A 27,007-nucleotide genomic window follows, 5' to 3' on the forward strand; every position below is an offset into this window, starting at 1 on the left:
CTTTTCTAGGACTGTGCCACGTGTTGTGGAATGCGGAATGCATTTTCTGGCCTCCTGGCTGTCCTTGTTTGCTCCCTCGCCTCCGAGAGCTGTCTCTGCGGAGGCTGCCCTTTCCTGGCGTGCGCACGGATGCAGGAGTCAGATCTGCTGTTGGTGGTTCCGCGGATCTCCCCCACCTTCCTGAATTCCTTATGCAAATCTGAGCAGTTTCTGAGCTTTTGGTAGGCAGAGATTTGGTTATATGTCACAGTAATTGCTAAGGAATTTTGCCCTCCTTTTTAGGTGCTTTTTAAAATTTTGTTAGGTGCAAAGTCTCTGCTGTTAATGTACACGTACACACATACACACACGTCTGAGGCCGGACTTTAACCCTTCCCTTGTGAAGAGTTTCTCCCATACGCTGAAGCTCTCTCGCAAGCTGCATCCTGAGCCCTTCAGCCGGCTGCTGCTGGGGCCTCAGCTCCATGGCAGATGGGCAAGCGTATCTGAGGAGCTTGGAAAAGATGCTTGCTTTCAGGCCTTTAGTATGTTACTCCTCACAGGTACTTTTTTCACTCTCTTACAATTTTTTTTTTTTTTTTTTACATTTCCCGTTATCCACATTTTCCCTCTTGTTTAGACACATCTTCTTGAAAGAAGAATGTATTTTCTTCTAACAGCTGAACTCGGTCTCGTCTAACTATGCTAGCTTTTATTTATCTTAGAATCATAGAATCGCAGAATGGTTTGGGTTGGAAGGGACCTTCTAAAGATCATCTGGTTCCAACCCCCCTGTCATGAGCAGAGACATCTCCCACCAGACCAGGTTGCTCAGAGCTCCATCCAACCTGGCCTTGGACACTCCCAGGGAGGGGGCAGCCACAGCTTCTCTGGGCAGCCAGACCCAGCACAGGCACCTTCACATGCACAGCCACAGCCTCAGCCCCGCCGCCCACCAACTTGTCAGAATCCAGGTGCAGACACGAGCAAGTTACACATCAAGGGAAGTCACATTTTCAACATTAAAAAGAAAAAAAAAAAAATTTCACATTTTCAGTATCACCAAAGTCATTTTTCAGTTTGAGCAGAAAGATCAGAACAGCCAACAATTCATTTAATTGAGGCCTGCCTTAAGTAACTAAAGGCTTTAATTTAAACTCGTTAGACACCAACTTAGATTCGTCTGACTGACAGCTCCCAAGGTGATCCCTGATTTGTCTGTAGAACCATGATAAATATGGAGATATTTTACAGCCAGAGGTTTAGAAGCAAACGGTACATTTGTCTTGTATTCGTTCAGCTATTGATGTATTTTAGACACCTCCCTGATTGCGTCACATCATTTTAATCAAATGAGCCCCAGGAGGGCTCCAGCCACAGGCAGGCGATGGCAATTCTCCGAGATGGCATCACCACCTCAGCACCTGAGACAAGAACAGGTCAAAGCACCGCACTCCCACCACCACTCCAAAAACCAAACCCCAACCCCAGCTGACCCACGCAGCCCGAGACTCACACCTCCGCTGTGCCAGCATCTGACCGCCGGTCCCCACGCTCTCCCCAGGCCTCCTTCCAGATCCCTTCTGCATGTGAAGGATCCAAGGTCCCGGTTCCCAGTTTTGCACATCAAGGCAACTCTCAGCCCCCTCGACCTTCAGCTGCGGGGTGAGCTGCAGACTAACAGCCACGCACCTTTACTACCATGCAGAAATTAAACCGCATTCAGGCAAGAAGGCATTCACTGATGTCAGTGGACATTAAACACACCAAACATTTTAATACATTTTATTTATGCAAAGCCAATCCAAAAGTGTTGTGTAAAAGTGAAAAGCTCTTTTTACATATTAATAAAAAATTTTTTTTGCACACTTCCTCTGTGGGAAGAGTGAGCATTTGATCAGTTTATTTACAGGAACCCACTAAGTTTGCTTAAAAATATAGACATAGGTATTAAGTCAGTCTTCTTTTCCCTAAAAGCTAATTGCTGTACAGTATACAATAGCTCAAAGTGCCCAAATAACCAAGGGTATCCCATGACAGCTTGACCACACAAGCTTTTTGTGCCCCATTTAAGAATATTCTCATTTTGATGTAATGCTTCTGCCCAGTGCTTGTTTTCGGTTTGGGTTTTTTTGTTTGGTTTTGGTTTTTGGGTTTGATTTTTTTTTTTAAGGGGCTTTTCCCTCCCCCCCCTTAAATGTATATAGTAGTCAAATTATATTACTATGTCACACCCAATATTTCCTTAAGGAAGAAAAGTTATGTTCCTTGACCCTCCAGCTCAGCTGCTGCTATATCTGGTTCTTCATCATTGTAAATGTTTTCTGCCTAGAGACACAAAATATGACATTATAATTGGTACACACAATTATTTTTAAACAATCTTCTACAATTTATACAGAAAAAACCCTGATAGTACCAAGAAGGCACAGACATCGTCCCCTCTTCCAAGGGACCTTTTCCCTGCCCCTTCTCAAAGGGCAGCCAAGTCCAGAACAGGCACACAGCGGCCAGACTTCAGCTGCTGCCTCCTCGCGCTGTTCTATTTCAGCAGCGTAAGCGCTGGCCGTTTAGCCATTAGCCTTCCCATCAACATTTTGTTTCGGCCCATTTCAAGCTCAGTCTGAACACACAAGTTAAAGAACAGGTATAAAAACTCGAAAGCCTGACCTGTGATGCACTTTTAAGTCTGTTACATTTTAACTTAAATTATTCCCCATTTGTAAGATAACCCATCAAGTTCCTGTAATGTAAAATAATCTGAACTACCTGGAGAGTCAAAAGGTATCTTGCTTCGCAGTCCACATGCAGGGGAGGGGGGCAAGAGTTACATCTTGGCTAGGACTGGATATAAGTTCGCAACTGCCACATTTATTCTTAGTATTAACTAGCACCCAAGCTTCGGAGTCAAGAATTAGCTACCAGTTGCATTTATTCAGGTTGGTTTAGTCTTTGTTTTCTTACTCAAGCCTTGCTCTCCGAGCGCACGCTGTAAGGAGCGCAGGTTACAGACTCCCTCCCGCCACAGCAGGCACAAGCTGCCCGAGGGAGCTGAAACAGCTCATGCTTCATTTGTGCGACGAGCTCCCGAGCAGCCTGCGCGCTGTGTAACACTCACCATTTGCCAGATCTGCATTATGTTGTCCTCCGATACCGAGCAGATCACCCAAGGCTCATTCGGATTCCAGCTGAAGTCTGAAATTTTGGCAGTGTGTCCTCCATGAATAAACTGTTAAAAAACCCACAAGTTTCAGTAAGCCATCGCGTCTCTAGCGAGCAATCTGTCAAAACCCAAGATTCGGAAGTTAAATTTATCATGCTGATGACTACACACAGAAGAACTTGCTACTAGAGACTCACAGCACAGACGTGAGGAAGGTGTGTGTGTGACACAGCACCTTCCACTCACTGCTCGTGGACACAGATGCCACTGCTGAGACAGCAGTTCAGATGACAGCCCGTCTCATCATAGCAACTACCAGCTCAGAACCTCAGTCCTCAGAACAGTGCTACTTCACTCAAGGGTGGGCTGTGAAATCCAGCCCTGTTTTCTATCCGTTACCTCATACAACTATAGGAGCAATTCTACAGTTACACAGGAAATGGGGACACCAAACGATAAGCATTTTTAATTGTCTGTTTCCTAAGGAAGCAAAAAAAACATAAGCCTTTGTCCTTTCTACATCAGTCAGGTTAGCTGTACGGAACCTAACTGGTCTAATGCAAGACAAATAATTTGAGGCCTTGGCTTTACACGCATTTAATTATAAAAAGAGTACCAGCAAGCACTTGGCTGAACTGTAAATATGTTCAACAACAAAGATGTGTAAATCATGTTCAGGACAGCTTTGAAAAAAAATCACTACCTTTAGAACTGAACAGAGGAAGCCTACTGCAGGTTAGAGCAATGGACTGAAAACCGGGAAGGGGAAAACATTTACAAACTGCTGCAGTTTGAGCAGCACAGTCCTAAGGCACCACAGTGCCATCCAGCATGTCAGCAGATGAAACCAGAACGGAAGCGTACCAGCAGCTCAGGAGGGCCATCTTCTGCATCCTCTGCAGACTGCTCTTCTCCAATTTTACTGTAAGAAAGTAGTTTATACTTTTTATTAATAATGAAAATTGTATCCTGTATCAGCTTAGCTTAACAGTTCCTAGCCCTTGTTGCCAGTATTTACTTTTGCTGTTGTTTTTTCTCACTGTCAAATAACGATAAGCCTCAGGTAGAGAACATGAACTGTTTGGCGTTGTCATTACTGAAACAGAATCTAACTTGTGAAGCACACAGAGGCAGAAATCACTTATTTATTACTAAAGACAACAGGAAACAATTCTATTGGCAAGAAATCCTCACAGAGAAGTAACATTAGAATAGTGTGCTGCTTCTACTGTATCCCCGAAAGACCACGTCCAAGTTCAGCAAACCAAGGAAGGCTAAATAAAGTAAAAGTAAAGCCAAGTAAAGCAGGTCTGTTGTTTTTTTGTTTTTTTTTTTGTTTTGTTTTTTTTTTTTTTTACCATCTGTTCATATATACTGAGAGAAAGGAAATGCTCCTCACCTCAGATCCCATACATTAAGCCGACGATCAGTACCACTTGAAGCAAGGATTGTTTCATTATGAGGGGACCAGTGAACCTATTGAAAGAAAACAACTTGACTGGAGCAGGTACTGATTCTAAAGCACATCCTGAGTACCCAGCACCAGCACCTGGCCACCAGTTTACAACAGCTATACTCAATGCTTCAGTTTCTTCCAGCACAACAGATATCCTATAGCTCAGAGTGCTTTCAAGTCTTCTTAAAGACTTCTCAAATTGAGCAGCCAACATTATTTCACTGTTACAGACATACTATATCACAAAACTTCATTGTCTAAAATTCACTGTTACTCGCACCTACTAAATAGGCAGAGCTCACAGTATTAGACTTGAACCCAAGTCCTCTCCGCAGCAGGAGATTTCAGAGAAACTTTCTACCCGTACTGAAGGTACTCCCATTCTCCCAGCATCTTTTTAGCAGTAAGTTGTTGACTACTTGCGTCGGAGTCAAGTGAGGAAAGACAAAAAGAACCTCTGTGGTACTGTCTGTATTTGTTGAACCAAAATTCACTATTTAATGTTTAACAGACTACTTTATTGTGGTTGGTGACCATATGAAAATCTACATGTTCTTGTCCAAGTCAGTGCTCTTCTATTTATTTTTTTTCCTACAGCTTGTGAGAGAAGTTTACTCACCTGAAAAATTTCATCTTTATGAGACTCAAAAGAATGGAGTTTCAATTTTAAGTTTCGAAGATCCCACAGAGCCACCGTCTGGGAGAAGTAACAAGAAATTGTTTTTACTATAATGGCTATGGAACTATCATCTGGAATACTTATGAATTTAAAGTATACACAAGTAAAAACCTTGTCAGCAGAGCCAGTTGCTAGAATGAACTCGCTGTAAGGATTGAAGGACAGGCAGTTGACCTCGGCTGTATGAGCATCTACAGAATGACTTGGCTTGGACGTGGTGTTAGATCTTGTGTCCCAACTGCGGCAATGAAGGGTTTGGGGGAGGGGCAGGGAGGAGAGAGAAAGAGTGAAAAAGCCTAAGTTTTCACAGGAGGTTCTTTTACACTACACATTAATTTAAGAGTCTACATTATTATTAAACCTGGTCTGAAGCTACAGCTTTTGTTGCACAACCTTTCAGAGTTTGGGGTCTGTTGTACACAAGTTCACACCAGGAAGCTGACATACATACTAGTTACATTAGTTACATGTTATTTTCAAATGATGCGAGCACGTTAAATGACATGCAGATTTTAACGATTCTGCAGCATTACTTCAGTTGATTGCACTGAAAAGCTACATCAGACCATTCCAGAATTCATGTTTTTTTTTAATCCAAATGCTCTGGACTGGTCCACTGACAGCACACAGCAGGCACTAAGCATCCAGAAACTGGTTAACCCCAACTTACATCATAAGCTTCTGATCATCTGCCACAGATCCAAACAGAGATTCATGGAGCAGATGCCACGCCACGTCTTCTACTACTGCAGAGTGCCCAGTAAAGATTGCTTTTGCATCAACAATTTTGCCTTCTTTTGGTCCAGCACTTACATCCCACAAACACACAGTCTGTAAGTAAGAGACATATTCTATTGTTACATGGACTCCGACTGTATTATCTTTCAAATAAATAAGTAATCACATTCTACATATAAACAGAGAGATGACACTCCTGAAACAGTTCTTTGTTTTTGAAAAGGAACACCTAATGTGCTGTGAGAAGTAAGCTATCGATCAGTTTTCTGCAAATTCAAGGCCTAAGGATTACTTATAAGGTCACAAAAGCAATTTACACTTTTAAAGCCCACAAAGAAATTTATAAGCTATTAATCAAATTGATCTTTGAGAGTCTTGCTAATGTATGGTCTCAGACCCAAGCCAGTTTAAAGGGTTGTTATACAACAATTTCCTCCAGCAGACAACTATAAAACCATTCTGTTCTTACTTCATGAGGAGCGTTACAAAGAACTGGTTGTTGATGACAGCCTGCAGTCAACTGACAGCCTTTAGAAATATAATTACAATATGTGAGAACTTCCCCTCACAGCAACATATAGCTACACTAACCCAGTTTTTCTCTCTCTATCACAGCATAAATCAGGAGGGGTTGTTTGGTTTTATTTTTTCAAAGAGGGGAAAATATGTGGTTTTTACGTGATCATCTGATGCACTGAGAAGATGTCCACTCAAATTTGAGTTCCATGATAAGCCATAGCCTTCCTTCTGGTGCCCTCTAAGTCTGAGGTCAGGACTACACTCTCCACTTGGGTCTGAAAGAGAAGAAATTCCTTCCATTTAGCTTCACCTTGCACATCAATCCATAAGACCATCACTATCACCTAAGAACTTTGTTTCCCTTGCAACAGTCCTATTTTATACATCAGCCTTCTAGGACAGTGCTACTTCTATAAAGATTCTCTTATGATACTGAGCATAACCAGGCAGTTCAAGTCACCAAAGACATGGGCCTTCTTATTCAGATTCCAGAGCCCATCACCTCTCCCCCCCAGTTCCAGTTAAATACAAAATTTACCCCTCAACAACAAGCAACATGGTGCTTAACTTCCAGGAGTCTGACCCACCTGGTTTTGAAGGATGTTTCGTGTAGTCAAACACCAACACATCAGCAGACGGTGTTTTTGTAGCAATGATGCAGGGATTCTGTGGCATGTAACGAGCACGGTTTACTTCACCTTCATGGTTAATTTTAATCTCCGTTTCAATTTTGCCGGTCACAGATCCAAAGCCACCAAACTCTGAATTTGTTGGAAAAAGGTCAGTTATCATATCAACTATTTTACACAGGTGAAATGGCATTTCACGACATCTTCCCCCATTCCAAGAAACACTGGTAAGCACCTTATCATAATATAATAATAGCCTACGAAAGACTAGCACCATGTGACAGAACAGCATTAACACTTTAGATATTTTGAATCCTCTATGACACAAACTCTTTCAGAGCTTTAGTCTCTACTTGAGATAGATGTGTATCGGTTTTCACCACAACCGACACAGCTCACAGAAATGCTAGTAAGGACTGCATATCATAATGTTACCTAACTTCTTCTGAAAGAAGGATTTTCCTCTTTCTAGTCACAATTAATAATCCAGAATTAGTGTGAACTGATAAGCATATGTCAACTTTAGTATTTAACAGACAGTTAGAATACCATTAGACAGAACACTTAGTAATGCTACTGCTAAAACATAATCTAAGAATGTAGGCACGCCCACCTCCTTTCTCACTGTCGTACTGCGAAGTATCAAACTGATCATCATTGGGAATCTGGACTCTTGCAACAACCAGGTGGTTCTGTTCATCGGACGTGTGTGTTCCCAAAACCAGCCAGTGCAGCGCGTAGTCCTTTCCTTCTGGCCTGTTTAGAATAATAAACGCATGGAATAAAATTACAGGCTCAGTTCCAGAAGTCTGATAGCTAGCATCAATAACATTCAAGATCCAAACTTCTTCAGGGAGCTACAAAAGAGAGACTCGCGCAAGAGATCCTCTCCTTTGTCACCAGAGACTTGTGCAATAGTGATCTAGACTCTGACATAAGCAAGCCAAGATACAACCAGCAAGGCTAGAGTGACAATCCAAGTCAGTAAACATCATCACTGTGGCTTGAAATGGACGATTACAGTTTGCACAGTAAAGGTGACACTAGTACCTAATTCTGTCTTTAATTCCCCTAGCAGAGGCACAGTATTGATTAGAAAACAATCAGTACTACTTTCTGTAAAACACAAATACTGAGGACAAGTGGCAACCTACTTTAGTTACTTCTCTTAGAAGCTTTTACCAGTTATTATTTTATTTCAGAAGCTCATTTTTAAACACTGCACAAATCCTAGCTAACTAGAATAAAATTTATCTTCCCGTGGTTAAATGCAACACTTAGTCATAAGTGAAAGGCTGGGTGGACAGCATCAGTTATCTCTGAAAGGGAAAACTTCAACAGTCAAAACCAAGCAACTTCTGCATTCTTGAAAGCAACAAACTAATTAGGCCATCTGAATCCAAGCAAACGGGAATCATCTGGGCAATCATAAACCACCAAAGGTATTACTACACCACTTCCAAAGCAGCATCATACAAGGGGGGAAGAAAAATACAAAACAAAACACACACAATGCACATGCACTTACTTGCATCAGGAACAGGTGTCCCATCATGTCAGGTGCCATACAAAGAGACAGTCCTTGCCTTAAATGGCTTACATATTTTGACACTGGATAATTGGAAATACCAGGTTTTAAACTGAATATTAAGTCAATCTGCAAAATACGAGGCAAGCAGAAGTGTTCCTCATAAGGGCTCCACACCCTCAAATCCCCACTTCATTTTCTCCATGCCATGACTAGTTAGCTCATATCTCACAACAACTTCCCCAAACATTTTGGTATACAAAATTAAGTGATCACCTAACCACCAAGCATAACAGCACATATATAAGGTTGAATTTTAAAGAGGAAAGAGACCATCCTCTGATCGTTGCATGAACTTGACATGTAAGATATTTTAAAACCTAGCTGTACCCAGTTTACAGCAACATGAGGGACCCAGTCCTTGTCCACCACCGTAACGGAGCCCTGAGTGGTTACTATGAGAACTTAAGTTCTGTTAGAAGTAGCTGGCGTATGAGCAGAATGTACCCCCATCTTCAAAATTCTGTAAGAAATCAACCAATGAGCCCACAATTTTGAGGGAGAGGTGGAAGAACGGGAAAATTAAAATAAGTGAAGTCAACAGTGAGCCAGGGACAGAAGCAGGACATGAAGCACCAGCCTTAGAACAATATCCTCTTAAATAAGTCCAGACTTAAAATAAACAGAGACAGATGCTATAGCTTCTACAGAATAGTAACCTGTAGTGCACATGAGAAAAAACAGTCTTCAGAAAAAGCTAGTTTAGTACATACATTTCTCTGATCAGAATTAACTATAGAAGAGTGTTAGGTCTCTCACACATCAGTGAATTGAGAAAGATGTCGCTTCTCACACTTCACGACGCCTTCTGCTGGGCTAAGCTAGTTCTGTAAAGTCTCCACTTGTGACTTTTTTTCCTCAAAGCTTCTGCATACCCAAAGGGTTCTTAAAGTTGTAAGCAAAATGAAGCGTTACAAGCTCACAGAGGGGTTTAACCCAAATTATTTTTGTCTTGCGTGGTTTTCATCAATTTACTTAGCAGACATGGTTAACAGAGACAGAAAGAGCAGCAGAACAGCATCTCGGCTCCCGACCCGCAAGCCCGGCACACCAGCAGCCGCGCCCCGCGGCTCCGCGGCCCCTCGCAGGCCTCGCCTCCCTCCTCTCACCTGGTCACGTCGGGCAGCCACTGCACGGTGAGGCTGGGCCACTCCAGAGCGTGCGTCATCACCAGGTCGTACAAGAAGGGGGTGTTTTTCTTCCAGATCTTGTACTCCTCGCTGATGACGCGCTCCTCCACCGTGTCCTCCAGCACTGCGGGAAGGGAGGGCGATGAGCCGGGGGGGGCCCGGCGCCTGCCGCCGCCGAACCGGGGCGCGGGCGGGGGCCGGAGCAGCGCCGGGGAGCGGGCGGGGCAGGAGAGCGGGTCCCGAGGGGCCCTCAGGGGCGGCCGGTGGGAGGGCAACCGCAACCGCCCCACCCGCGCCACCACCCCGTCGGGGGCTCCTTGGAGAGGAAGCCCGGGGCGCCTCAGCCCCGCCGGGCACGGCCGCCCTCGCCCCGCCGCCCACCCGGGGAGAGGGAGGAGGGGGTCTCCTACCTTCCTTGCCCGCCATTTTGGACGGCGAGCGAGCGGGCGAGGCGGGAGGCGGCGCGGGACGCAACGGCTAACGTAACGGCGCCGAAGGGAGGGGGAGCGAGGGCCTCCCCGCTGCGGGCCCCAGCGGCACCGCCACCGCCCCGCCGCGCGGGCTCCCCGACTTCCAACCCGCGCCTCGCGCCACCGCGCATGCGCCGCCGGCGGGCCCGCGGCACCACCGCCCACAGCGGCAGCCAATGGAGTGGGCGGGAGGGCGCGCGCGCGCGCGCGGGGCAGCCGGCGCGGGGGGAGCGGGGGCTCCAATCAGGCGCTGGCGCGCACTGGGCCGACGCAGGACGCGGGGCGCTGTGACGGCCGGGAGCGCGCAGGAGGCGCGTCCGTGCGGCGGCCCCGGGGTTGCGGGGCGGGGCGGGGCGGGTGAGGAGGAGCCTGGCGGCCGCGGGGAGAGGCCGCGAAGCCGCGCTGTTGCCGCGAGGTGGGGCCGCGGGTAAAGCGGCTCCGACGAGGGGCCGGGAGCGAGCCGAGGGGCCTGGCGGGGCACTGCCCGCCCGTTCCGGGAGCTGCCCCTGGCCGCGGGGCCCGCGCAGCGCGGCGGGTGGGCGGCTCCCGCCGGGCGCTGGGGAGCCGCTGCCCGCGGGCGCCCTTCGGAGCCGTCCTCGTTGCGCCGGGACAAGGCAAAAATCCAGCAGTGCGGAGGCGTTAGATAAAATCCCCCCGAGCGCTGCGGGGCGGGTGGGGACAGAACCGCTCTTGTGGCCCCGCTCGAAGTGCCGTGCGCACTGCCGCCGCCCTGGGGCGGGCCCGCTCGGGAGGGCATCGGCCGTGGCGCGCTGGAAGCGGGAGGAGCAGCAGGAGCACGTAAATCACTCCTTAGCCTTCGTCGGCAGAACGCAGGGCTCGGGAAGGAGGGACGGCGCGGTCAAGGAGGGGGAAATGCGAAAAAATTACGGTTACAGAAGCGTCCAGAGTGCGAAGTGCGGGGTAGGCCGCGCCACCAGCCGGGGGTTGTACCGCTGAGCCGTTAAAGGGGAAAGCACAGCCCCCGTCTTTAACACCAGTTAGAAAACGATGCTGGCACGACTGAAGGCCAGAGAGCGGCCCCGAGGAAACGGGCGGGAGACTTCGGGGGACCCGGGGGGGCCGGGGGAGCGGGGCTGGGCGCGCAGTGCTGGGCCGCGCGGGCTCTCACCCCGGCAGCGTGTTTCTCCGAGCCGTGGTCCGTGGTGTACGGAGGTTGGGGCTTTGGCGGTAAAACAGCCGTTTCCTGGAGAGCCAGCGGCTGCCAGGTGGCCTGTCTGTATTTGGAACAAACTTACATTTAGCGGCAAAGAATGGCTGTTGGCCTGTGCAGCAGCCTTCCAGTACCTGAAGGGGGGCCACAGGAAAGCTGGAGAGGGGCTTTTACAAGGGCAGGTAGTGATAGGACAAGGGGCCGTGGCTTTAGACTAAAAGAGGGTAGGTTTAGATTAGATTAGGTGTAAGGAAGCTAGTACCTGGCTAAGAATAAGGAGTGGGGCAGCTCTGACTCCCCTTTCCTTTCCGCTAGCAAGCCCTCAGTGCTGCTGATTGTTAGCATGGTGTGATGATGAGCTAGGAACTTTTTACAAGGGTCTGTAGTGACAGGACAAGGGGTAATGGCATTGAACTGAAAGAAGGTAGGTTTAGATTAGATATAAGAAAGAAATTCTTTCCTATGAGGGCAGTGCGGCAGTGGAACAGGTTGCCCAGAGAAGCTGCGGCTGCCCCCTCCTTGGCAGTGTCGAAGGCCAGGCTGGATGGGGCTTTGAGCAACCTGGTCTAGTGGAAGGTGTCCCTGCCCATGGCAGGGGGGTTGGAACTAGACAGTCTTTAAGGTCCCTTCCAACCCAAACCATTCTATGATTTAGTATGTCTTAACTAATAAGCCCTAACTAGTGTTAAAAGCTTTGATAGTAATCTCACATTACAACTAGGAATCTGTAAGTAAAATTGGTTACAGAGGCCACAGCTGAACAGTTTCTAGTTCTCAGCAATGGTTCTGAAGATAACAGAATGTTGCTTGATTTTCTAGTAGAAATGCTTGTTTGAACTATTTGTTAGTTGCAGTTAGCGCATGGAAGACACTGAACGGCATTGCTGAATCCTCAGTCACATAGTGTCAGTCAGCCTTACAAGAGTTTTAAATTCTATGGTTGTCTGATAGGGTCCGTGGTATTGTCTGACTTCTGCGGTGACTGAGACAGCTTCGTTTAAGCAGTCACACATAAAGCAGACATGCAGCTTTGCTGCCGTGCCTGCCCAGCCTTTCTGTTCTCTCCTTTCAGCTATCACTAACCAAAAGACCATTTAGTTGAATTGCTTTTTGTTCAGCTTAAATGAGCAGTGCTTGCCACAGGTAACAGCCCCAACCAGGGTAGATCCTTCTGGCATCTAAGAACACTTTCCAGCGGAACAATGGAAATAGAGGCAGTTAGGAATCAGGTTAGATTCTCCTGAATTGCCCGAAAGTGTCAAAGGAACTTTTTGCCTCCAGATTGCCTAGATTTTCTTGCCACGTTGTGACTTACAGTGGGAGCTCACTGTGCTCAGCTAGAGACAGCAGCAGGAGAGAGGGGAACACGCAGCCAAGTAAGAGCTGGCGTTTTTAATTTCGCTCTGTGAGGACACTCTTCATGGGCTGAGCCTTCTACGGTCTGGACTCCAGTTTTTCAAACAAGGAATCCAGTTATGGAAAATGTTTATGTCTGGGAGAGGCTGGAGAGTCAGAGGCTGGTAACAGCAGCCAAAGGTTGTAGCATGGGAATCGGGGAAGCAGGCTGAGGTAGGCAGCCAACTCCTCAAACAGGAACCCTTCCCTAACAAACCGTTGCTCTTTTGGCCAGAGTGCTGAAAAGCAGAAATCTTTTGGTGAAGTTAGATAACTATTTATTAATCTTCTCCTTAAACCTGCACAAACTGGAGTTCAAGCTATGCCTGGCTTGCTTACTCAAAATGAAAATCTTGTTAAATTAATTGGAAGCTGCAAAATAATCCGCTACACGGGAGTGCACAAGTCAGTGTGCTGACACAGACGCAGAGCCTTGATCGTACAAGATGTGTTACCAGCTTGCCTTTGGCAACGCTGAGGAGTTGTTTTCGTATTTGCTGCCAAGTATGTGTCTGCTTCTGCAGAGTGCTGGGGCCTTCCCAAAACGTTGGAGAGCGAAGACTGAGCCTTTCAGAGTCTGCGTGTTGTTACAGAGCGTTGATCACTTCAACCTCAGATGCTGGATAAAGGAAATCTCTGCCAGGCTTCCTGGCTTTAAGTGACCTCTGTTAGCTCTCGCTGCAGGGTGGTTACATGGCCCCTTGAAAGATCCAGCCTCTGTGAGTGTTTGGGTGGGATGCTGTTTGTGCCTTTTGCTGTGAACGGCAGTATTTGTTGCCACAGCTTACCTGGAATGTGATGAGGAAAATGTGAACTAGTTTTGGAAAATGATAAGCAAAATCGTCCTTCAGTGATGTCATGTAGGGCTTGGCTGAACTGTACGTGATGACAGGAACTGCTCCCCGACCCTCCACAAATTTGTGCACAGACTGTTTAGGATCTGCAAATCGAGCTGGATTCCAATGGGCTGCCAGGACTAGTACTGGCTTTGGTGAACAAAACCCGTCATGCCTATATATCAAAATACTTGGTAAGTAACCAGCACAGTTCTCTTCTCCTTGTTAGCAATTATACTTGCACACAGCTACGTTTTCTTTTAATTTAAATCCACGCACCCAAAATCCTATTATGAAGTGCTTTTTCTCCCATTGAAATTGTCACGGAAAAGACAATTTATAAACAGTAAAGCTATCAAAGAAGGCATGTCGTCGACTCTTAGGTTGGTTATTTGCAATTCATCAGCATGGTCATATCTGTGACCACACATCTAAAATACATCCTTTGATTCCCACACTTTATATGGAAAGTAATTATCCAAGGCCATTGTCCATCACTTGCAGTATGTGTAAAATGTACAATAAATCAGTTTTGAAGTAAAAGAGTGACTTGAATCATAAGCTTTATTTTATTAAGCTATAGTTCTTTCAAACCTAAGTATGAAATATTGCATTTTTGTTTCAGTAAAAAAAAAATCTCCTGCATCCTCAATTGTATGTGCTGCATCGTGCTTCAAATTGCCAGATATACTTAGGAAGAATTATGTGCACTTATTAATTTTCAGCTTGAAGACATGTATGCTGATTTATTACTCTGCGAAGAATTAGCTGGCTTGCTGATGCTTATGTCTCTTACACATTATGCAGAGCTGATGGATGTTCATACCACAGCTCAGCGAGTAGGTGTAGGTATTACTGCGAATGACCATCTCAGTCAGAAAATTGTTCAAAGAAATCAAGTTTGCATGAAAACTCAAAATTGCCCACTGGAGAAGTAAAGTAGCAGCCTCAGCATTTGTTATTCTCTCAGATGTTTGCTGTCATTGCATAGTCTCAGTAGCCTGTTTGGAGTAAAGCATCATTTTGATCAAACATGCAGATCAGAAAAGCTCACCTCGGTCTAATTGATGCAAACATCCATCCAGAATTTCTTGAAATGTGACCGTGTTTATTTTCCCCACTGCTCACCCAATATTTCTTTGTAGTTACGCAGCAATTACTATGTCCCCAGTGTAACTCACACCCAACCAGTACCCTGCTGTCACGGAAAATCCTGAGCTGTAGCAGTGTCTTGGACTTTCTTGTTCTCTGGGACATGCAGTTTGGGATTTGTCTAATGACGGCGTGTCTCTGGCAGTTCACTTCTGAATAGGCTTGGCTGTGTTTTATCCTGATACGCAACGTATGTGTGCTGCATAGCCGTGTGCAAATGATAGCTTTTGCTTTGCAGCGAACGAAGTGGAGTCGTAGGAACAGCAGTACTTAGGGGAAGGCGTGACTCACTCGGACTGTATCCAGCATTGTAGAGAAATACTCCTCTTGCACCTTCCAGGTGGGATTGCTCCCACTGTTGGGATGCTGTAGTGGGAACTCGTGATCTGCATGTTTTGGATAACGGGCACTGTCACGCTTCCAGCTAACCGTTGCAGATTGTACTGACCTTCATGCTGCCAATGAGAAGCAACCCTACGGCAGTCTCGGGCATTCCTTCAGTATTCAGGAATATGCAGCAGTGTTTTACCTTTGATGTAGAATATGTTTGTGTTGGAACGCACAAACTAAGCGTGTTCTCATATAATGAGCCCCCCTCTTCCCCTCTCGAAGTAGCATTAACGCTGCACTAAGCCCAGAGTAATAAATCCAACCCTGCTGAACACTTTTTTGTTGCTTGCCATGGACATGGCAGCATTCTTTCAACACCTAGGTTTGCTAGGCTATTTCTGGGCTCTGCAGCATTTGCTTAGCATTTTCTAAGCATTTTTTTAATAATTCCATATAGAATGGCAGGTAAGTTGCTCGAGACATAGATATCCACATTTATGTAACTGGCTTGGTACGCTTCTGTTAATTTCACACGGAGTAGCGAAACTGGGGAATACGTGAGCAGGTTTTAACAGGTCATCTTATGAAACGGTGCTGTGGTATGTGCTGGTTTGCATGCTATACATTTCCAAGAGGATGTCAGATGTGCTTTAATCGTAAAGTCTGCTGTAGCTCTGCAGCCTGCTGGCCTGGACAGATTATTGCCCACATGTGGAGTTTGCAGACCTGTAGGGACATTAAATGAAATGGCAGAGAATATTTTGGTCGGCAGAAGATACTTTGGCTTTTTGATAGAAGTAACAGACGTGCAGATTTGTACAACAAACAATCTGTTTTCCTAAAAGTATAATTACTTAAATGAGTGCCAACAGGGGTATTTTCAGTAAAATGGATGGAGACGTCTGACTTCTGAAGCTTCCAGCATTTGGCCCAGTGGATTTCCTTGCTGCTTGTTGCCCTGGCCTCCCTCCTTGTGATCTCAGAGGAAGTTGGGGAGCAGGAATGGGGTAGTTCTGAGCCTGCCTCTGGGTCACAGGAATCAGAGGAGACTGTAATCCAGAAGCTCCTGGTTCCAGTTATATGGAAAGGAGTCAAGGCAAACTGTTGCTCTCAACGATACGCTGAAGCATCGTGAAGCACAGGGAAGTCTAAGCCTTCCGTGCCAAAGACCGTGAAAGGGAGATGTTTATTATAACACATTTCCTCTTCATCTTCCACTCTAGGGCTTAAAAGCCTCTACAAATATTCAGTGAAGGGAATTGATCTCTGCTGTTGCCTGCTAATCTTTGGGAATGTCTCTCCCCAGTTGAGCTGCCTGGCCTTCTTTTTCAGAGACTTCTCTGAGGTCACCATATGGTTTCTTTCTTTGTTCTTCACTCGTACTCTTTTGAGACGTAAAGCAATTAATAATGGCATTATCTTCCAGGTTTTGGATATCTCAGAGGTGAATCCACTGAGACAGGAACTGTGCCAAGCTGTTTTAGCTCACAGTTCAGTTTCTGTGGTAATGAAGATTTTTGTTTGTTCTGTTTGATTTACTCAGTCATTGTGGCAGATCACCCTCAGGTGCAGTCTTCAGAAGCTCTAGAGATCTTGAATTTTATGTCCTCTCTTCTTTCCAGGTGTTCTGAGTGCCGAGAACCACAGTACTGCACAGAGTATGTAGTGATGGATAGATGTTATGTCAGGTGGCTGTACAGCTTTTTTACTTTGGGAGACAGAGACTGGGGCCAGGTTAACTATGGATTCACAGTCTGTTAGCGACGCCATACAAGGGAGGAAGGAACAAGCAGACAGAAGATCTGCTGAGACCAGACTGGTGCCTGTTTTCCATTTCTGCAGTCCATTCTAAAACTGGTGGGTACCCAAACATCTTAGGAGTATCCAGCGCATAAACTTTGCTGCTGTTTACACTGGTTACTCCCAGTGGTGTCTGCAGCTAAGGCGGCACAGCCACATGCTCAGAAATGGGAGAAAAGAAAGATAACCGCGCTGCCCCGTTGGGTCAGCACTGACTTGAACATGTTCTGCAGTTGGCAGTCTGTCTTGCATTCCCTGTGGGCCAGTTCAAAGTTCATCATGCTGTTAATGCCATTTTGCGATAAGTTTCAGAGTATGTTTTTATGAACAGCTTAAGCCAGTCTAAGACCATAATGCTAAAACGGGTAGCCCTGATCTCTCCTCTTGGTAGCCACTCTTCTGCTGCTGCCATTGTGTCAGCTCTAACACTCATGTGGTCAATGGGGAGCTGAATGAGGTCCTCAGTCTAGTTGATTTATTTTTTTTAGCAGAGTTGGTTTTCAGCCAGGCGATCAAGCTGAGCGTACTTGCTGTACATCTTCCTGGTCTTAAACCTGGCACGATGGGGAGAACATGGCCAAGGGCAAGAGCAGGGACGGCTCCATTCAGGCTCTGGTTTCAGATTAGTTTGTACCAATTGTGAGACTGCACCACAGGCCATGCAAGTCAATAGCGTTAGCGCCTTTTTGCTAGTTCACTGCCACGTCTGGAGGGTTCAGTTCCCTGAACAGCCAGCTGGTAGCATTGTCTCTCTGCCATTTGTCTGTCTTCTGCAGATGAGGACACCGAGAAAGAAGGTAAAAACTCTGTTTACATGCTTTCTTTTGCTGGCATGGGAGGAAAGCTTTAAAATTTCTACTTAGTTACTGCTGTAAATGGGTTATGTAACTAGGACTTCCATTGGAGACAACTGAACTAAAGATGAGTGCGGGGACTCCCGGTATCATGGAACACTGCTGATACCTTATTTGACTTGCATTTAAAATATTCTTCAAAGAGTTTTTTGAAAAGGAAAAGGGTTTTAACAAAATTGCTGCTTTGCTGAGAGGCAGCACAACTGGATCGAATTAAATAAAACCTGAATTTTAAAGGCATCTTGTGATTTGAGATACTGCAGAGAGCCTCTTTAAAAGGTGTCTGAGACTGAGCATCCATCAACTGAGGAAATCCCTAACACGAGGGGCTTTAGAAAAACCTAAGCTTTCATATTTGAACAGTTTCACCATACAGCTGGAAATCTAATGTAAACAGGGCCTAAGCAACTTGGCCAAAGTAATTTAGGGAATCAGAACTGCTGACTGCTAATCCTAGCTCAGGTTTCTAGCCACCTGCCCAGAATGCTAAAGTATGGCTTTATTGTTTTATGCTTTTCCTTTAGTCTCTGCTGAGAGGTACATCGGGGGAACACTAGAGCAGTGAGGACTGTTAACATAGCACCTCTGCCCTCTTTCTTGAGAAGGACCTGTTTTCTGCTGAGTCTTAGGGAGACAAGTACAGACTACCTGATAACATATTTCTGTGTGAAAAGTCATTTTTGGCTCTCTCTCATGTTAAAAAAATACTGCACATGGGAGGTTAAGGAGGGTGTGAATAATCTGGTTTCTTTTTTGGAAGAGTGACGCAGCTGCAGTACACTGGATGCCAGGACAGCTTTGTTATTAGTTATGTGTTACCATTACCTCTGCATACCGCAGTCAAAGGTCAGCACCTGATTCTGTCAGCCCTCTACAGGCACCATAGGAAGACGTCTGCCGTTGACCTGAAGATCTGTCTTACTCTGAGATTTTGAGAGTAAGACAGTTGGATACAGGAAGATGGGACTGTGCAAGCCGACAGTTATTGGTGAGCAAAATAAGCAGTTCTCATCATGGTTGCAACCTCCCTGGTAGCAGAGATAATGTAGAAAGAGAATTTGAGAAAGGCACAAAGTGGCTTTGTTTATGCTTATGGTAGAAATGTGCTTGGGTGAAATAAGCAAGTAGGAAAAAAAAGGCATAGATAACTTTTCAGATAATGCTTTTTTTTGTTGTTAATTTAGGTTACCTCCCAAAAGAGTTGCTCCAGGACCCTGATTGTTAGTCTACTGGGGTTAACATTAGCATTTTAGTTTGGACCAGAAGCGAACTTTTGAAGATAACCTTCTGATTGTCCCCACTTGGTGCACATTCGTTTACACTGCAGACTGGTCACAGAGCATGTGAATTGGATTCTTTTTCATAGAACCATAGAATATTTGGGTTGGAAGGGACCTTAAGAGGTCATCTAGCCCAACCCCCCTGCAGTGACCAGGGACATCTACCACTAGATCAGGTTGCTCAGAGCCCTGTCCAACCTGACCTTGAAGGTTTCCAGGGATGGGGCCTCCACTACCATTCTGGGCAACCTGTGCCAGTGTTTCACCACCCTCACTGTAAAAAATTTGTTCCTTATATCCAGTCTAAAACTACCCTTGTTTAGTTTAAAACCATCACCCCTTGTCCTATGGCAACAAGCCCTGCTAAAAAAACAGTCCCCATCTTTCTTACGGGCCCCCTTTGAGTACTGGAAGGCTGCAATCAGGTCTCCCCGCAGCCTTCTCTTCTCCAGGCTGAACAACTCCAACTCTCTCAGCCTTTCCGTATAGCAGAGGTGTTCTATCTGTTTTTGAATGAAACTAAATCAGAAATATGTTCCATCTGCCAATGAGGGTGTCAGATGTACAGAACCAGACAAGATAACCTAAAATAATGTTTTAAAAACCTACAAATATATTTAGCATGGAGTCCAGGTCATCAAAACCAATTGCTTTACTCTACAGACCCACTTTTAATGCGTGGTACTACTTGCTAGCACGGACATAAGTTATCTTGTCTTGTGTTTGGTTTTGGTTTTTTTTTTTTTGAAAGGAATACAGCTTTTTGATAGACTTTCAAGTGCTCTTTGCTTATATTTCACAAATATGCTGATATCCTATCATCTGTAGTGCCTTGGTGGCATTTGCTCAGGTAGCATTATACGCTTTGCTTAGTATTTGCAGTGAAGTTGCACCTATTTCAGGACAAAGTTTCTAGATTCACAGGAAGTGTCTTGTAAGCTAAAATGGTGTACTGCAGGCAAATCTCAGATGCCTACTCAGCATTTTGGCAATGGCACATATGGAAACAAACAGTTAAAGACAGTGAAAGTCAGAAATTCTGTCTCAGGGGTTTTTGACTTGAAATGTGAGAATTTAAAAAAAACATGTTACAGGTTTTAAAAGAACATTTGGAAACACTTTTCCCTCTTTCCCATGTGTGGCCATAGAGCCATTCATCAGTCTCTCCTCCCCACTTACTTGGCTCCACAATGGAAATATCTAGGGGCAGTACACTGTTGATCTTGTATGTGTTTTATTAAGGCCTAGCACATTTTCAGATCCTACAGAAGAGTTCAGAAGAGAAATATTCCCGTAACATGTGGAACACAGAGAGATGAGGTGGTGGGGCAGAAATGTGGAAACAGTCCCCTGTCTCCATACACTCAGAGGGAAGGGAAGAATTTACCACAAGTTGTTAAGGGGTAATGTAACACACTCTCACAACTAACCACAGGAAAAAGGAGGGCCCCAGAGAGGTGAAAGGTGGTTCTTCCCACAGACTTTACTTGGACTGGTACAGCTACCCGTAGTGCCATGTCTTAGGGCTTGTATATACATGAGATGGTGGTCAGAGAGGGTGGTCACAGAAGAATCTCAGTTTCATTAGGACTGAACTCCTACAGGAATTAAGGACAATGAATTTCACGACCTGTCAACACAAGTCCTAGGCACATTTACTCAGCAAAGCTTTTGTGATACAATATAAATAAGTAGCAACATGGGAACTTAATGTCAAGGAGGAAAAAAAAGTCATGCTAAAAGTAAAAGCACAGAACTCTCCTAAGAAGGGATAAAATAATACTAAACCACGTTACAAGTGTCAGGTCACACTTGTAAGTCATTCTCCAAAGGACTTCAAAAATGTAGTATGAATACAATAAGAATAGTTTAATAGAATAGAATCCTCAAAATAGATTATATTTGAGAGGTATTTTCCTAAGCAACAGATAATGGCATTCAGTGTGTGGTTCACATAACAATACAAAACTAAGCCTGTGTAAAGACCTGTTCCAAGTGGCGTAGGGCAGTAAGTGGCAGTATGCCAATATGCCATGATGCCATTTTTTTTTTCAGACATCAGCTTGCCCCTTTTTTGCTGGGGTAACAGCAGCTTGCAGCAAGCCTGAAGAAGTGCTACAGTAGCTACTGTCTCAGAGGAAAGCAGGCGATCAGCTGCTGCCACTGAAGTCTTGCAAGTGCTGGGCAGCAAGCTGCTTTGGGAGATGTTGCCATAAAGGAAAGTCCAATACTATTCAGGATTCTCATTGCTTTGTGTTCAAGATGCAGCAGGACCTTGATAATGCCTACTAGGTGATCTTTCTGCATGAGGCACAGACTTCCAGCAGGTCTTGGACCAGACCCCAGCTAACAGGGTCATGTTTGATGGCTTCAGAAATTCTAACTAGCAAAGAGAATCTGTGTTAAAGGAAAAGAGAAAAAATCCAAACCCTCTTTGGCACAGTTGTTGCTGCTGAGCTAAGAGAAAACAAAAAGAGGAGGAGGCTCCTTACAAATGTCAGTGAATACGCTGTGTAGCAACGAACATTTGGTTTATTGCATAGAGTAATGCTGAAACACATGTAGGGGTTACAGCGTGCTGCAAACTAATTTTCTTACAGTAAAGTGAAGGCAAAAACCACTCAGTATATCTGTGCCTGCAGCTGGGTGAAGACATATCTAACCAAGCTTTACACCAGCAAGTGCCTTGGAGCTCTGTGGAAGTGGGCAATTGGCTATATTTCTAGGGTTTTTTAAGATACGAAATATCTGGGTTTGTGTGTGCATTGCTTTCCACCTAAATTGTCCATTTCTCCCAAAAAAGAAGCAGATGTGGAAAGAAAAAACACAGGAATGTGGAAGAAACACAGCTCCCATAGCTAAAAGATGCTGTCTCTTGTGATGTCCCGAGTTACGGTCTGTTTGCTGCAGGGTGAACTGTGAGAGAATTTCCGTGCCATTTTGCTGAAGAAAAAGACAAACCCACTAAATAAGCCCATAACACAATGTTGCACAATGAAAGACAGCAATGCTTCCTACCAGCATTTAGATCAGGAAGCAGAGGGAGGAAAGCAGTGTAGCAGAAAGACGAGGCAAGATACTGATGTAATCACTGTGTTTTCCCCAGGCACCTTGTTTGGTAGCTTTCAGGCCAGCAAAGGTTATCCTCTTTATGACTGATCCTGCACCAGGGACTAACAGTACAGGGAGTCAAATGTTAAAGCAGATGGTGTCCACTGCAGATGCTGTCTGTCAGGCTGTCAACAATTGATACAGTTAGTTCATTTTATCTTAGTTTTCTGCTCTTTTTCTTCTTCATATCCCTTTCAGTAAGGACTCTTCCCTCCCTGGCATCGGGGGGGGAGGTTCAGCTACATCCAGGGACTCTATCCTTCCACACCTTTCATGAACAGCTAAGGGGTGTTCTTTTGCTCAGGGACGTGCAGATGAAGTTATTCCTTGTTTTGACAACGCAAAGAGAAATGAAATGAAGAATTCGCTTAAAAATGTGAAGTTTATACTTCCCTTGAGCTAAATCAGTTGCAATCTTTTCATCTTAAGTATAGACTGTAATGGCTTTCATCGGGAACAGTATCACCAGAATCGGTAATGTGACAGTGTCACCTCTGTCCCTTCTGGACCACTGAGTGACACAAAGTGGCTGTACCCACTCTAACCAAACTCTCCTGTGCTTTGCTTTACTGAATATGGTGTTTCAATTACTGTTCACACAAGAATGTTTGTCTCTAGTTGTATTGAAACTTTTCACTCAAGTGGTCTGACCTAGCGGAAAGCAAAGCGCAAAGCTCACAGGAATTCATGTCCTCAGCTACTCATACGGCCGTTTTGCCATAAAAGCTGTATCATAATATCATCTGAACTGGTCACAGCCATTCAGGATATGGATTTTCAAGGGACCAACAGAGTTATCAGAGCCAGATCTTACTCTGTATAAGCAATCATGCCATACATTTCCACCCAAATTTATCAGATTTCACTTTCAAAACCATTAACTAAGTTTGTCTTGCTATTTATATTGGAAAAACTCCATTCTCCCCCAATTATCCGAATTTGAAATTGCTGAGCAAAGTGTTATGAGAACAGAACCAGAATTTCTGACCCATTCTGCTCAAGAGAAAGGCAAACCCATTAAGTAAGTCCATAACACAGTATTATGCAAAAAGAGATACGCGGTCCTTGTAGGCTGTTAGTACAACAAAAGACAATACAAGACCTTAGGCAGGCAGAACATGATTTTAATTTACAATCCACTAAGTAAATTGATTCTAGCCATTCACACTCTCATGCCCACATATTTGCAAGCATGAAGACATGTGCATGCCTGAGCAGTTTTGCCTGGATCACCTGTATGTCATGCAGATGGCTACAGCAAATAGCTTTCAGGTCCTAACTCTTGGGTTCGTCTCCATTGGTGACGATAAATTGGGTTTTGACAGATTTTTATACTGTTTAGGAGTCAACAGTTATTATGGGACAATCATTTTCCCTCAGAACCTCGTTTATTTTGTCCTCCATAAATCTTCAACATGGTTGCCGCCCATTCTGTTTGCTTCTTCATTTCACATGTCTTTATGATGAGGGTCTGTCTTAATGTTGAGATAACAGGAAGACAAATAGCCCTTCCACTGTGATGCAGCTTTGCTGCTTTGCTCCATTGTTTCTTCTGGTGCTTTCACATGCATATTTCCATCCAGACCAATTCTAGGATTTCAGGTACATATCTTTACACCCTGTAATAGCAAACAAGTTTTTCCACCACTCACTGTAAAGAATCTCACAGTACATCTCAGCTTACCAGAGTACTGAGAATCTGGGGGTGTGGCCCCAGAAATCTCGGTGCTGCATGCAAGTGTTGTTTTCAAGTGCATTATCTCAAGGGACGTCATCTGAGTGTAAATAACTGTCACTCTGCAATGAAGTCAACTGAAGGTCATTTCACATGACTGGATACCTGCCTTTGATCCAGCAATGCTGCTCCTGCTTTCCAAACAATATTCCTCCCAACATCACAAAGAAGAAGTCGAGAGAATGCCTCACAGCTTACATGAAGATACAAAGCTTATGTGAAGAAGTAATACTTTCTATTAGTGTAACAGGAAAAAAAAAATCCCAAACATTCAAGCTCAAAGTTCTTTCAGCAGGTCACTCAGGGCACAAAACCACTTTAATGGTGATTAACATTAAGTCTTGCGAATACTTAGTATTCCAAGCTGTTTCTCCTTGCTGCATATATTCAGGGGTGCAGATGTACTATGTCAGGTCAGCTGCAGAATAAAATGAAACATTTCACGCCTTTTTCCAAGTTGTCCAATTTTAGTGCATGTGAAGAAATTTTCATAATGACCTTCTAAAATCTATGCTTTATTATTTTCTCCTAACATTAAGCACACTAGGTATTGATGCCTTTTCTGTTATTACAGGTTATTGGCAAGCTCAGACCAACACTCTGAAACTAAAGGCTATTCAGTTCAAATTCCATCAACTTGTAGTCACAAGACTGGAGTCACCAGTATAGAAGAGTCACCAGTATGGAAGAGATCTATGAAAGATAATTATGGGTTTTTTTTTAAATTTCTTTGCCTGATGGAAAACATTTTGTCATTCGGAATACAGAATTTGTCATTCGGAATACAGAATTTGTCATCCTGGCTTGAATCTGTTGAGTGAAGCTCTGTCTTCACCAAATGCATCTACCCAAGCAATGGAGGACTGTGGAGCCAAAGGGAGGAGTTTTTCTTTTCTTAAAAACCAATAAATCATTGGTTTGTTTGATAAGGTTTATTAGAGTGGGTTGCATCCAGTTAATAGTCACCAAAATCACACAGCACTCAAAAAAAAAGTTAGTGCGGTAACTAACTTGGCGATCAGCTGCAGAATTTAACTCTGGATTTATTCCCTCTGGTATTACAAAATTGTAGTTTAGATCTTAGATACACATTTAGTAAAGAAATAGCTGGAACAGTATAAATTGTTATTGACCAACTCTTTGTTGTTGTCCTTCTGCCAGACGTTAACACAACCACATTTTCCACATTGTCCCCTGTTGGATCAGTAAAGCAAAATGGTCCTTCAGCCAGTTTGATGTGAAATCTAGTAGTCTAGTAACAGAACCCAAATTACTGTGAGAGACAGTTGATGCTGAGCTTCCAGATTTTGTATGATATTGGCTTAGGAACGCTTAAACGTTACTTGCAAGAGGTTTGGAAAAGATAGCTGGGGCTGGGCAGGGAGGGGAGTAAGGATTGGCAACATCTTAAATCACTGCAACTGGTTCTTTAATGAAAAAGCACACAAGCCTTGGAACTGTATCCTGCCATCACAGTAATTACTGTACCACGGCTTTTTGTCATCCTTTACAAACCCCTTGGAAGTGCTAATAAGAGTGTTCAGAATAGATAGGCTGCTCACTTACATTTGTTCCAGAAGTATGGCCATTAGTCACTCAGGAGACAGTTTAAGAAAAAGTTAGGCTTTTCCACTGTGTCAAAAAGGAGATAGTATTTGATTTTTGCCTTGAAATGCAGCTCTCAAAATGTTGAGTTATAAAATCGGCATGAAGAATGCAAGGCTAGAAGTTCACTGATTCTAAAGTTTAACAGGTATTATTGTTTTGTCCCATAAATTGTCAGTCGTTCTCAAAGAGAGGTAAAAGAATGTGTAAAAGCCTCCCTAAGATTTAATAAATTGTAAGTGACAGCATGCTAAGGCCATGAAACACCTTCACAGAAGTGTAGCTAGGAGCAAAAACATTCACCAACAAAAAGGCAGCATACCAAAGAAGTTTTGAGCTTGGGTGAAAAAAGAGGCGTTATACTTCCCATTCAGCACTATATATGCACGGCATAAAAATCCACAGAAAACTGAGGATGAATAGTCTCCCGAAAAAAACAGTGGCTATCTTCCACTGTGTTTGTAGCGTGGGAACGTTGCCAGACAGCATCACTCAGCAGCCTCCCGTAGTGTTCTTTGCTTCAGCGAGGCAAGCTGAAAACCGAAGGAATGACTTTGCACTCACGCTTGTACCAAGGAAGCTGCGGGAAGTTTTCCATCCTTGCCTAGCGCAGTCAGGGGTACTAAGAGACGTATTTGTCAACAGCTTTGCGTTGCTCTCGGTATCGTGTCGGTTGTCCTTGCTCTGGAGGTTTCTGCTGGCAGCACTGTCCGTGCTAAAACTGCTAACAACAGTGCAGCTGAATCACTGCGAGCAAAATTCTTCACAGTGCACCAGGCTCGAGAAGACTCAAACCAGCAGTGATGCACTGTCATCAAAAACTGTCTGCAAGTAGAAGAGAGATGATTAAGGCTGGCCAAAAGCTGCCCAATGTGAACAGCTACGCTTCTTGTATCTAGCTGGGGTAGATGGTAGAGTTCTCTTTTCAATACAGTAGCTTTGTTTTGAAGGCTGCGGTTATTTAGAATATGCACAAGTACACACCATCAAGGGTGGAAACAGGAAAAAATATTCAGCGGGAGATTTCTAATGGTGCTGTAGTCACTGTATTCACCTTTCCTTCACCAGATGTGGGAGCACGGTTGGATGACATAGCTCATGGCACCTCCACCCTGAAGGCAAAGACATAAGTATAGCTTGAGTAGATATACTGCAGCTAGCTTGAGGGTAGCTAGACGATGAAAGGTGTGACCACACAGAGGCTGCAAAATCTGATTGAGCAGCCAGGTAAAAGTTTGCATAGCTGACGACACCGAGCTGCTCCAACATCTTTCTCCAAATCATCCGCCCAGAAATTAACTCCAGACTGTCCCTGCAAGCTGCAGTCACATACTGATTGCAGTATGGGCACATATTCGATTTTACTCAGTACTTTTAGTGGTCAAGC

The 27,007-nt window shown here is 44.6% G+C and overlaps 1 protein-coding gene and 1 long non-coding RNA gene across 2 annotated transcripts; one reads left to right on the forward strand and one right to left on the reverse strand.

Moving 5' to 3' along the window:
- Nucleotides 1-1,748: 1,748 nt before the first annotated feature.
- On the reverse strand, nucleotides 1,749-10,469 carry RBBP7 (RB binding protein 7, chromatin remodeling factor). Its single transcript, XM_075428979.1, has 12 exons — nucleotides 10,292-10,469; nucleotides 9,861-10,005; nucleotides 7,777-7,919; nucleotides 7,122-7,295; nucleotides 6,694-6,809; nucleotides 5,948-6,108; nucleotides 5,389-5,515; nucleotides 5,218-5,295; nucleotides 4,542-4,618; nucleotides 4,007-4,064; nucleotides 3,098-3,208; nucleotides 1,749-2,307 (listed from the first exon to the last, which is right to left on the reverse strand). The coding sequence occupies exons 1-12, from the start codon at nucleotides 10,305-10,307 to the stop codon at nucleotides 2,239-2,241; spliced, it is 1,275 nt and encodes a 424-aa protein (XP_075285094.1). The 5' UTR covers nucleotides 10,308-10,469; the 3' UTR covers nucleotides 1,749-2,238.
- A 1,006-nt stretch (nucleotides 10,470-11,475) lies between these two features.
- Nucleotides 11,476-24,891, forward strand: LOC142362255 (uncharacterized). Its single transcript, XR_012764875.1, has 3 exons — nucleotides 11,476-13,947; nucleotides 18,757-18,877; nucleotides 24,590-24,891. It is a non-coding gene; the product is annotated as an uncharacterized LOC142362255 (long non-coding RNA).
- The last annotated feature ends 2,116 nt before the right edge of the window (nucleotides 24,892-27,007 follow it).

Source organism: Opisthocomus hoazin, chromosome 1, assembly GCF_030867145.1.
Source record: "Opisthocomus hoazin isolate bOpiHoa1 chromosome 1, bOpiHoa1.hap1, whole genome shotgun sequence".
Classification (NCBI taxonomy): Eukaryota; Metazoa; Chordata; class Aves; order Opisthocomiformes; family Opisthocomidae; genus Opisthocomus; species Opisthocomus hoazin.

What these genes read in the sequence shown, in the direction of transcription:
- RBBP7 (XM_075428979.1), bottom strand. An exon ending in TGGCTGCCCGACGTGACCAG is followed by an intron (nt 7,920 to 9,860) that starts GTGAGAGGAGGG and finishes TATTCTAAACAG; the next exon opens with GCCAGAAGGAAAGGACTACG. An exon ending in ATGGCCCTCCTGAGCTGCTG is followed by an intron (nt 3,209 to 4,006) that starts GTACGCTTCCGT and finishes GTTTTTTAACAG; the next exon opens with TTTATTCATGGAGGACACAC.